The sequence below is a fragment of the Schistocerca cancellata genome, chromosome 1 (assembly GCF_023864275.1).
Source record: "Schistocerca cancellata isolate TAMUIC-IGC-003103 chromosome 1, iqSchCanc2.1, whole genome shotgun sequence".
Classification (NCBI taxonomy): domain Eukaryota; kingdom Metazoa; phylum Arthropoda; class Insecta; order Orthoptera; family Acrididae; genus Schistocerca; species Schistocerca cancellata.
The window spans coordinates 13,504,537-13,516,772 of record NC_064626.1 but is presented as its reverse complement, the minus strand read 5'-3'; the positions used below and the strand labels follow the sequence as shown (position 1 = coordinate 13,516,772).

Here is a 12,236-nt window from a genome sequence, read left to right as displayed (position 1 = left end):
CACGCACGGCACAGCGGACACACCAGGAACCGCGGTGTTGGCCGTCGAATGGCGCTAGCTGCGCAGCATTTGTGCACCGCCGCCGTCAGTGTCAGCCAGTTTGCCGTGGCATACGGAGCTCCATCGCAGTCTTTAACACTGGTAGCATGCCGCGACAGCGTGGACGTGAACCGTATGTGCAGTTGACGGACTTTGAGCGAGGGCGTATAGTGGGCATGCGGGAGGCCGGGTGGACGTACCGCCGAATTGCTCAACACGTGGGGCGTGAGGTCTCCACAGTACATCGATGTTGTCGCCAGTGGTCGGCGGAAGGTGCACGTGCCCGTCGACCTGGGACCGGACCGCAGCGACGCACGGATGCACGCCAAGACCGTAGGATCGGGAAGCCTAACAGACACATCATTGTGGTCCAAAACCAGTCGGAAGTGACGTCAAAATGACGTATACATAAACGCGCTGCACACTTGTCGACTGATCGAGATCTGTGGTCGAATCGAGTTAGCGGGAAAAGCGTCTGCTTTGTTCTTCACTGTCATACTGAGTACTGACCGTGTATCTTGTGTGGTTGTGTTTTCGCTATCGAGCAAAATGTCTCAGGTGTATGAAAACATCTTCGGTGACGCTCTGAAAGATTTCAGAGTTTCAGAGGATGGCCTGATTTCAGGCTACTGTAATTCGTTGGAGGAGGTAATAATAATTTTATGTTAGAATTGGCTGGCAAAAATATGCGCCTTTAGAGACATTAGGAACTCTAGAAAATATCTTTTTTCTGCTGCTAGTTAAGATTTCATTTTAATAAATTTTATATGTCGCTTTCCGCGATCTGATTCCAATTTTTATGTGAGTTTTTTTATGTATTATGCAATTTTTTTATTTGTTTTCGTTGTGAGGTTCTGCATTGTTACATTAGCTTTACTGTAACATATACACGTGGAATATTGTAATTAATGATCGCTGTTTAGGAAGTTAATGGCAACTTTGTTTCAAAATTCGCCGTTTTGTGAGTTCGTCATCTATGTATTACAGTAAGAGAAACTGAACATTGCAGCAGCTCAAGCGCATACGTCATCTCGAGTAAATGGCATAATTTAGAAGACACACACATGAAAATGGGACTCAGGGCCTGGGAACAGTCATGCAAAAGGAAAATAAAAAGCAGTATATTTGCAGCTAATGTCATTGCCAGAGCGTGGGCTCTGTATTCCACATAAAAGTATCCTGCATTTTCCCAGGAATTTTACGTAGTTCTATCTAATTGCAGTATCAGCTCCAGTGCATAATTGCACAAATCCATTACTGCTGTTTTCTTTGTGCTGGCACTGAGCTGAATTTCATTGAGGTACTGAATTCAGAGATTAGCTAGAAAACTGTCTATGCAGGGATATGGAGCTCTGTAATTCAAATGACTGTAAGATCCTTAGTTTCTCACCAAAGTTTCAGCAAGGTCAGTGACATCAACTATGAAACAACTTTTTTCATCAATAGCACTGTAATGAATGCCACTTCATGCAAATGTTGAAACATGACCATGTTTGGCCTCCCTACTGAATTCTGAGCAAAGGTGTATTGTTGATGGATGCTGAGTGAGAACTTTTTGTTCAGGATACCATTGCTCAGTAATAACTGTCTGCTTAATTAATACATGTTACGATGTTTCAATTATTACCACTGCTTAAGTATGTGTGGATAATGTTGGAACTCTATTGGGATTGCTGGATTATATTGGTAGACAAAGTCTGTCAGGATCTAAAATTTTCTCAGCACCACACTGAAATTTTGATGATAATGTAAGCTGTTTTAGTCTTTAGAAATGCTTGTTGGTGAATATGGGTCCTCATAGGGTATAGAACATTATGACACTTTGAAGCCCTCAAAGTTAAACTTCTCTCTTACAGGTGTTCTTTCACATCTACACTCTTTTCTTATTGCCCTGCTAGATTTTATTTTAATTTCTTCTATTGATCTGGCTTTTACTGGAGATGATGTTGATGGGAGTGAGTTATTAAGTCATTTATTTATTTTTGTTAGTTTTTCCTCTCACAACATAGGACTTGGGATGAGGCAAAATGTCTTCTGGAGATATTATCTCAGTTCTTCTGCTGGATAGTGTAGACTTCTCGAGGAGGAGAAATGTTGAGGTCTGCATCTATAACCTTGTCAGGAATACCTATAGTAGAAATAGATGGCAAATTATTTTTAAGTTTGGAGTGTATCAGTCAAATAAGCCTTAAAAGTGCTGTATTATTTCTGTTGGTGATAAGGAGGAATTATGGCTAACCAGCCCAGATCGTGATTGATTTTGCTCTTTTGTCATTAGATAATTTCCTGTATCATATAATAACTTAAGTAAGGCTTCAAGACAAGAAGTCATGGCTTATGGCTTGTATGATGTGGGAGAGTATGCAAAATTATGCTGTTTTTTTTCATACGATGATTATTCAGAATCATAAGTTGTGGTCTTTGAGGGGAGTGTGTCATGTACGTAATGGAAGTTTCATGAATTCTGTGAGCAATTCGTCGTATCATGCTCTCTTTCCCAGGTCTTTGTCACAGATTTCAATCCCTTTGCAAATTAATGTGCCAAGATGCTTGCAGATTTTGTGATTAAGCTTAATGGATGTTGTATTGAAGTAATGTAGTCAGAGGTCTTCCACTTTTGTTAAGAGTTTGACAGCCGAAAACTGATATTTTTCAATTGTAGGAGAATTTTTACAAAAACTTTTTCATGGATGTATTAACCAGTTTCAACTTTCATCAGTTGTACTGGACAGTTTTGATTGGTGATTGTCTTATTCTTAGTATATAAAACCTGGAATTCATAGTATGCATAATTATTATGCTTAATAAAGCTTTTGTTGACATAAGGCAAGGCGTGCTTGAAATGAGGTTAACTGAAGCACTGATCAGTTAACCCCAAAACTAGGTCATTAAACTTCATGTGCACTTGGAAAATATTTTTCATCATCATAATCACAACTGAAAGAACATTTTATGATCACAATTTTAACTGAAGTCAACAGTAACATAATTTGTGGTCAGTGAATAACAATGGAATAAAAGCAAAAGAGCAACCAAATGAACTCCCAATTTTGTTAACTCATCCATGGTTAATAACATAACACTTACTTTAGCTGTCAAAAACATCAGATGTGATGAAAGGCTGTGTACATTAAATAACTGAATTTTGTAAAGCCTAAAATTTCCCTCTTCATTCATGTTTCCCAGTTAACCTTCAGTGTAGTTACCCTCAGTTTATGCTACTGGTCACTTTATTCTCAGGTGGAAACACTTCTCGACCAGCTGAAAACTGTGGGGTTTTCATACTGCGTGAGAAGTAGTCGTTTTAAAGAGCCATCTTCAGATGTTATGAAAAGTAAGTGAACTGCTGCATTAATTACTTTCTGTGGTTTACCATTTTAGACCATATATGTATACTTGAAGGAAGAACTTAGTTTGCTGGAATTAGGGATAGTATATATACTTTAAATGGACATTTCTTTCTAAGCTGCACTAACAATTGATGGAATTGACTCTTTTTGTTATTGTTAATAGTTGTGATATGCAAGGCAGAATTGTATTAATTATTTTCCTCTGTGTTGACTTGTTTGTCATTTATCCATTTTCACAGCCATACATTCAGTAATTTTTACACACTTGCATTTGATAATAGGCTGATTAAAATTATTAGTTGGTTGACAATTCCTGTTGGAGCTGGTTTCCTCCAGAGTGCTGAATGCGTCAGGTCCAAACTATCTCTGTTCGCCATTTCCTGACTGCCACAACAGCTGATCAATCCACTTCCATTTTCTTGTCTGACTTCCTTTCTTGATGTGTTTGAACGCCATGCAATCATTTGCTGCCTTCAACCAGATTGGCCTTAAACAACATTTTAAGACAATATCTTTATGGTGCTAGAGCTAGCTTTAGCATCGTAACATAATGTGAAAGGCTGATCTGGTTGAAGGCAGCACATGATCGTTGGGACCAAATAATCTTACATTAGTGTAATGTAGAGTGGTGGCATAGTGCAACGGATAAGAAACATTCCTGATCCATATAAAGTTGTGGATTTGAGTCTTGACAGATTCTTTGATATTTTTTATACTAATATATTATCAAAATTACTTCATTATTTTTATTCAGTTAATAGGTTTGGATGCAGTTTTATTTCTAACACTCTGCTGTGTCATTTTCGACATTGTATTTACTTTTTAATTCCTTATATTTCTTCTTCATATCATTATTTCATTTGAAATCAGCTTGTCACCTATAACATGTAACTGAATACAAACCAGGACTGCTCATCAGTTGGTAATTTGGCAGTCCATGCAGCTTGTGTGAGGACAGTTTCAGGTGCCATAATTAATGAAAGGAAGAAATTAGTTTGCTTTTAGCACTGAAATACAATTTTTTTTTCCTTGAGTTTGCTTATAGAGAATAGCTTCAGCTAGTTTCCTGTCACATGCTTAGTGTTGGATGTTTCACCATCAAGCCAGGCCAGGCAACAGCATTAGGTGTGAGGCTCTGCTGCGACTGCCCGTGGTCAGTGTATTAATTGTTGTGAACAAAGTATGATTAACAGTTCTTCTGTAGAATGCTGACAGCCATTTTCTAGGATATATTGCACATCATGTTACGGTTAGGTTATCAAATGAGTTTAAATTCTGGGCTATAAAATGTCGTATCTGCCACAGTTATGCCATTGGTCACTCCAAAACCAGTTGTCAGCAGAGCATTTCATATTCATGTTATTTCATAATGGCCACTTCCAACACTGCACAGAGTTACATGTATACGTCTCCCATCCTTTTGTAATCCCAACCTGTGCTCTGCCTCTACTGAGCTAAACCTACTTTTTTTAACATGAAAATTAAATTGAACAGCACTTGCTGAGTGACCTGCTCTGTTTGTTGCCTATAATACAGCAGCAGCCAGTGTGCTAACACTTCAGCAACAAGTGACAGATGCCAACTAACAAATAATTTTAATGAATCTATACTGCTGTGTTCATGTTGAAATGGTTTCTATGGTTTTCGATAATTGTGGTGTTGATATGTAAAACAGTAGTCAGCTCATTGAACCTATTGACAGGCATGTTTAGCTTTATTGTCTTCCTAGTTACATTTATTTTTTGTTATTCCACATTTATAGTAATTACATTTTTCTACATAAGTGTTCTTCACATCTCCTTTGTTTACAAAGAATATTAATTCCACATTTATTGGAACCACAATAAAGCACTTCAGTTGCCCGAAATCAGTATGGTATCCTCATTGCACATGGCAGACAGTTCCATTTCTTTGCTAGATACAATAGGTGTGACATCCTGTAAAATTTTGCTCCAGTACTATGTAAAGTAGATAGACAATCTGCTTCAATCAATTCAGAACTTTGACAATACCTATCAAATGAATGAAATGTTTTCTCACATTGTATTTAGTTAATTAACAATAACATATGTGAATTATTTAACAATAACAATGTTTGTGTTTTTGTCTGTGAGAAATATATTAACTGTTCCAGGTAAAACAAAGCATTTCTTCAAGCAAATGCAGGGACATGTCCCTATCCCCTTTTTTGGTTGTGCATTTGCAGTGGAGAGTGTTTGGTCAAGGCACTGTGTTTTGGGACCAAAATACTATAAAAGTAAAGAGTCTAGTGTACCTGAGCACTTGGTAATATCATGCTGTGTTAAGATACTTACTTTCCATAAAACAAGTTCGTTACAGGGAAAGTTTATTATATAAATTTTATAGTAGTTCTTTACCCTCTTTAGGAAGACCATGTGACTCCTCGTAAGAGATTGAGGATCATGGATACTAGAAAATCCAACTGCCCAGCAACTTTAAATATGAAGTGTATAAGGGTGTATCCTGATTACAGTATGCACTCAGCAACTGAACACAGGGATACCAAGGCAAAAGTAAGTATCCAGTTTGGGTTCTGCTTGGAGAAAATTTTACATGATCAGTTGACAGTATACTTTAAAATCTATTGTTTTTAATGCTCTTAATTAAATAATTGATACATTTTTGTCTTACAGGTTCTTGCAAGTCTACAGAAAGATTTGGCATTGCCATGCCCGCCGAAGAGCTACCTACGTTATTATTTGACTGCTTCCCCAGCAAGTGCACACACACATGCTACTGAAAGTGTTGAAGCAAGTGGGTACATACATCCTTCACTTGTAAAGGAAATCAAAAACTTAGTACTCAGTGGAATGACATCTCTCAAAGTCATTAAGTTGGCTCTAGATAGATTTGTTGAAATCAATTTCACTGGGACACACATACCAGGTCAAATGAATACTACCTTTTACCCCACAGAGAAAACTATTTACAGTCACATATATCGGACCCTTTATGGTACGAATAAAGTATTGTTTGACGAGACTAGACTGCAGAATCAGGTTGATGAGTGGCACAAAGACTCGAGCAATCACATGATTTATTATAGACATTGTATGGGAGCCAATGGAGAAGTGAAACCATTACTTTTTTGCTATCAGAGCAGTTGGCAGAGAGATCTTTTGAAGAAATATGGGGGTAGTTGTTTGTTAGATGCAACATACAAAACAACATCATATGATATTCCTTTATTTTTTATAGCTGTGAAGAGTAATGTGGGCTATTTGGTTGTTGTTTTTTTTTTTTCATTCAAATTGAAAATGCAAGATCCATTCATGAAGCACTAGACATTTTCAAGGACTGGAACAAGGATTGGAATCCCCTCTATTGGGTTACTGATTTCTCGGAGTCGGAGATAAATGCAATTGAGCAAGCATTCCCTCAGACAAAAGTTTACTTGTGCCTTTTCCATCGAAAACAGGCATGGGGAAGATGGTTGAAAAAAAAGGATAATCTAAGTGTACCAAATGACATGAAGACATTTCTGGACATGTGGCAAGAAATTTCAGAATCACCAACAGAGAGAGAATTTAGAGATCGCGTAGAAGAGTTGCGAACGCATGAGGTTTCTCGGAGAAACGAGCGTGCTTGGCCATACTTTCAACAGCAATGGCTAACGGTATGTGAAAGATGGGTGAAAGCGTATGAGGACAAGGGCAGATTTGCAACCATTGACACTACAAATGGAGTTGAAGCCATGAACAAGGTTGTAAAACATTTCTTCCTTAAACATAATTCAGACAGGACTTTAACTGGGGTTACTAAGGTTATAATAAACCAGTTTCTTCCAAGCCTAATTAGAAAGTACTGTCTGCAGAATTCTGCCATCAAAGCTTATAACAAAGATGTTCCACTGTTTTTGCATAAAAAAACAAACAAGTTTGTGAAACATGTCATGCAGCGATATGCATCAGCGAAAGTTGAGTTAACTGCAAGATCAGTGAGTAGGAGATCGGATGGTTCATTTTGTGTGGAGAGTGCAAAGTCCAAAAACTGTAGTTATGTTGTAAACTTTGACATACCAGATTGCACATGTGAAGATTTTCAGAGATATAAATACCCATGCAAGCATTTCTGTGCAATCTTTATTTTTTACCCAGAGTGGGGTTTTGATAAAATGCCAGAAAGCTATAAGACTAGTCCACTAATCTGTCTTGATGAAATGTATGGGGTGGGCTTTAGAAGTGGCTCTTTAGTAATTTCCTGCGAAGGTAGTAGTAGTGATGAAGCTGTTGAGGAGGCAGTTGAAGTAGCTGAGGAGGCTGTCGAGGTTGAGGAGGCTGTCGAGGTTGAGGAGGCTGTCGAGGCAGCAAATACAGATGGTCTTGTTCAAACACAGAATATTCCTTTGCAGCAGTTTGAAGCAAGGGAGCTGTGTAAACAAATTTATAATCTCACATACAACTGCAGCAACAGTGAAACATTACAAAAAGTACTTGAATCACTGAGCAACTGTGTGCAAGATTTGCAATTAGCAAATCCTGAAGTTGGTGGTCTCCCATTAGCAGTGCCATCAACTTCCAAACAATAGCGAAGAATGATGCCAAAAGCCTTAAGAGATCTTTCTTAAACACATTATAACTTTCCATTTGAAGGGTATGAAATGACGGTTTATTTGAATTTTAGATAGCTCTTTGTCTATGTAAAATACGAATAAGCTCCATCATTTCTGATCCTCGAGATGGAATGCTATGAGGTCTTTATGTTGGTCTCTGCTTTTAAACTTTGTTGCACATTTGAATTTCGAAGTAGCAATAGATAAAATATTATAAAAAGGATAGTTGCTACATTTGTGTGTGTGTTTGTGAGTGAGTGCGCGCGCGCGCTTTAGAAAAGGCCCTTGTTGCCTGAAAGATAAGTCCGACAGTCTTTTTGTTGTGCCTTTCTGTGACTCAGCATCTTCACTATTTGGTGAGCAGCAACAACTATCCTTTTCATAATATTGTTACATTCCATCCTGGATTTTTTTATTTTCACCAGAGAAAAGATTTTTCTGAGGAATTAAACTAGATGATAGTGTAGAACTTGCAAACTTTTTAAAATATGAAGTAAAAGATTTTAACTTTAAATTAGGTTAATTCAAATATGGGACAATGTTGAGAATTGAAAAGGTGGAAAAAATAAATAAGATATATGTTAGTGGCATTGAGATGTCGTATGACTGATGGAGAAAAGATTTTGCATTTCTTTTTCCAAGTAAGAATGCACTTGCTCTCACTTGCTTCAATACATGTCTAGTGATTCACGTGAAACAGAGAAAAAGATAAAGACTGCCCTGTTAATGAACATGTGAGATTGCCCAGTATCACTCTGACAGAAGAGTGTGCTGTTTCCTTGATATGGTATCTGGTCAGCAATGCCATTGGGACCAAATGAAGTAAGGATTGGCTTTTTTTTATTTGCTTTGGAAGCTTAATGTGTATCAGTTACCTACATATTGGATATCTACCACCTTGGTTCTAATGTTCTTAATAACTTTGCAGAGTTACAGCAGATACCACACAGAAGCAATTACTGTTACTGGAATACCAGTAATGTTTATTAAATTCAGTTATAAAGTAGTTCTGGGCATTGCAGCTGGTGAGCAATGTCATTGGGCACCAAAAGAAGTGAGTACTAAATTTTGGAATTGTGCCTTGAAATCATGTGTATCAGTTGTCTTCATGTTGCATAACTCAATTACTTGTTGTTAATTTATTTGTTAGGTTCAGTTACGATGGATTTCTGGCCTTCAGTCTATGGGAAAATTCACACCAGATTGCATCAAGACTGTTATATTCCAAGGATATCTTGGAAGATTGATAGTATTCTTGAAGGAAAACAATCCATGTAGTATTTCACGTGTGTATCAAACTGCCATTTGTTGTGGCACATAAATGTTTGCAACTTGATTGTAATTTTTGACAGGTTTCTCAACAATCCAAGAATTTCTTGTAATGAGAAGTAGACATTGTTGCTTGGGTAAAGGAAATACAAATCACGGTCAATACAACTACCTTATTAACTTTCCACAGATAAATATTTTTCACTACTGCTACTTAAAAATTCAAATGTGTGACAAAGTTTGCTTACAGAACTTGGCATAAAGATCTCCCTTATTTGTATTTTTTAGATAGCTCTTATTGTTTGATCCTTCAAATGGAATGCTATGACCTCCATGTGATCTATTCCTTAGTAGTTAATTATCCATTAAGGCACAAATATATGAACATTACAATGAGAGGGGTCTTTATGCCAGGCCCTGTAAAAGTAATGGCATCTTACTTAATATTATTGTTGGGAATTTGATGGCACAGCTGTGGGGAGACCACAAATTTCAGGGTTTGCTAACTGCAAATCTGGCACACAGTTGCTGAGTGATTCAAGTACTTTTCATAATGTTTCACTGTTGATACAGTTGTATGTGAGATTATAAACCTGTTTGAACAACACCTTCACTTCAAATTGCTGCATATAAATGGTTAAGGTATCAGTGTGATGCTCTGTGTGTTTCCTCAACTGTGTCCTCATTGCTACTATCTTCATGTGAAATTACTGCAGACACACTTCTGAAACCAAACCTGTACATCTCGTGAAGACAGATTAATGGGCTATTCCTGCAGCTTTCTGGTATTTTATCAAAACCCCACTCTGGATAGAAAATAAAGATTGCAAAGAAATGCTTGCATGGGTATTTATATATCTTAAAATCTTCACATGCGCAGTTTGGTAGAGCAAAGCTTACAACATAATTACAGTCTTTGAACATTGTACTCTCCATACAAAACATTGTCCAACTTCACATTCACTAATCTTGCAGTTAACTCAACTTCCCTGGTGCATATCACTGTATGACATGTTTCACAAACTTCATTTAAAAAAAAAAAAAATGAAAAAACAGTGGAACATGTCTGTTATGATTTGATGGCAGAATTCTGCAGACAGTACTTTCTAATTAGGCTTGGAAGAAATTGATTTCTTATATCCCTAGTAGCCCCATTGAAGGTCCCATCTGTGTTCCATTTTAGGAAAAAAATGTTTACAATCTTGTTCATGGCTTCAACTCCACTTGTAATGTCAATGGTATCAAAATTGCCCTTGTTCTCATAAGCTTCCACTCACTTTTCATGTACCAATAGCCACTGCTGTTAAACGTACGGTGATGCATATTCGTTTCTCTGAGAAGCCTCGCTATCTATTTTGTATGATCTGTAAATTCTCTGTTGGTGATTCTGAAATTCCTTGCCACATGCCCAGAAATCTCTTCATGTCATTTGGTATGTATGCAGCCATCTTCCTCAAACCTGTTTGACTGAAAAGGCACAAGTACACTTTTGTCTGAGGAAATGCTTGATCAGTTGCATTTATCTCAGACTATAAGAAATCAGTAACCCAGTAGATGGTATTCCAATCCTTGAAAATGGCTAGTGCTTCATGAATGGATCTCGCATTTTCAACTTGAATGAAAAAGAAAACCAAATAACCCTCATTACTCTTTACAGCTATAAAAAAAATAAAGGCATATCATGTGTTGTTGTTTTGTATGTTGCATATAACAACTATCCCTGTACTTCTTCAAAAGATCTCTTTGCTAACAGCTCTGATAGAAAAAAGTGATGGTTTCACTCCTCCATTGGCACCTATACCATGTTTGTAATAAATCATGTGATTGCTTTATTCCTTGTGCCACTCGTCAGCATGATTCTGCAATCTAGTCTCGTCAAACAATGCTTTATTTGTACGTTACAAGGTCCAATATGTGTGAATATAATTTTTTTCAGTGGGGTAAAATGTAGTATTCATTAGACCTGGTATGTGTGTCCCAGTGAAATTATCAATAAATGTATCTAGAGCCAAATTATTGGCTGTATAATGTCATTCCATCGTGCACGTGAATTTGTATTTCCTTTACAAGCTATTGTTAGCGTGTGTGTGTGCTGATTTGCTGGAGAAGCAGAGAGATAGTCTTTCAGCTATCTTTGAGACATTTAAAGGAGGTGCTTTAGAAATGAGTGTCCTGATTGATATGAAAAACAGTTTTCAAATTTTCTGTACAAACTGTAAACAGTTCCTCAGTTGGTGATTGTGGAAGAGATTGCCATAGCCACAGTATTGATCCACTGTCAGGTGGTAAACCTAGGATTTCCTTCCAGTATGAGCCAAGTGAAGTAAAACTGTGGTTGGAGAAATGTTTTATATTCTTAAACTGAGTATTTGTAACCCATTATGTTGGATTGCAGTTCATGTGTTAACACTTAAAAATGTTTAGTTCTTCACTGATGACACGTGATACAATTTCAATTTTTAAGGCTATTCTGTGTCAGGTTAAATTTTGAATTATCCATTTAAGCTTATTTTTTTGCTGTGTGACAGATGGATTTATGTTCATTTAATATTTTTAATGTTGATTGTGATAAGGTGTAATCATATGTAAATGCCCAATAAAATAGATTGATATTTATATTTTTTGTTTCTGTATAATAATTCTGTAGCTTGGTGACCTGAGTTGTGTGTGTGTGTAAGATATCATTTCATGGGAAATGTGGCAATAACAGATCAGAAATTGTGTGCAGAATATACCTAATTATCAACACCTGTAAGTGGCTAAAGGTCTGGGATTTCATTATAATTTCATTCTTAGAGAGCTGCAAGATCACGAATGGTATCTGTACAGATACCAGCTTCATATAAATTAGTAAGGTTTTTACTGACTATTATTCACCAAAGCCGACAAAACAGGCTGCATTTAGTAGTAGTAGTAGTAGTAGTAGTAGTAGTACATAATGGTGATACTTCAGTACAACTTTGAACCCTTTAACTGGTTTAGATCAGCAGGAGCAAAGTATATTC

At 37.0% G+C, this 12,236-nt stretch overlaps 1 protein-coding gene across 3 annotated transcripts; it reads left to right on the top strand.

Annotated features, from left to right (window-relative positions):
• Nucleotides 1-421: 421 nt before the first annotated feature.
• Nucleotides 422-11,847, top strand: LOC126164293 (uncharacterized). Of its 3 annotated transcripts, XM_049920228.1 has the most exons (7): nucleotides 422-687; nucleotides 3,280-3,373; nucleotides 5,524-5,675; nucleotides 5,777-5,923; nucleotides 6,044-8,784; nucleotides 8,891-9,016; nucleotides 9,113-11,847. In XM_049920228.1, exons 1-5 carry the CDS (start codon nucleotides 589-591, stop codon nucleotides 6,692-6,694), a joined length of 1,143 nt encoding a protein of 380 aa, XP_049776185.1. In that variant the 5' UTR covers nucleotides 422-588; the 3' UTR covers nucleotides 6,695-8,784; nucleotides 8,891-9,016; nucleotides 9,113-11,847. The 3 variants fall into 3 exon arrangements, with proteins under 3 accessions (XP_049776185.1, XP_049776186.1, XP_049776187.1); XM_049920229.1 differs by lacking the exon at nucleotides 3,280-3,373 and having other exon boundaries at nucleotides 424-687; XM_049920230.1 differs by lacking the exon at nucleotides 3,280-3,373 and having other exon boundaries at nucleotides 425-687.
• The last annotated feature ends 389 nt before the right edge of the window (nucleotides 11,848-12,236 follow it).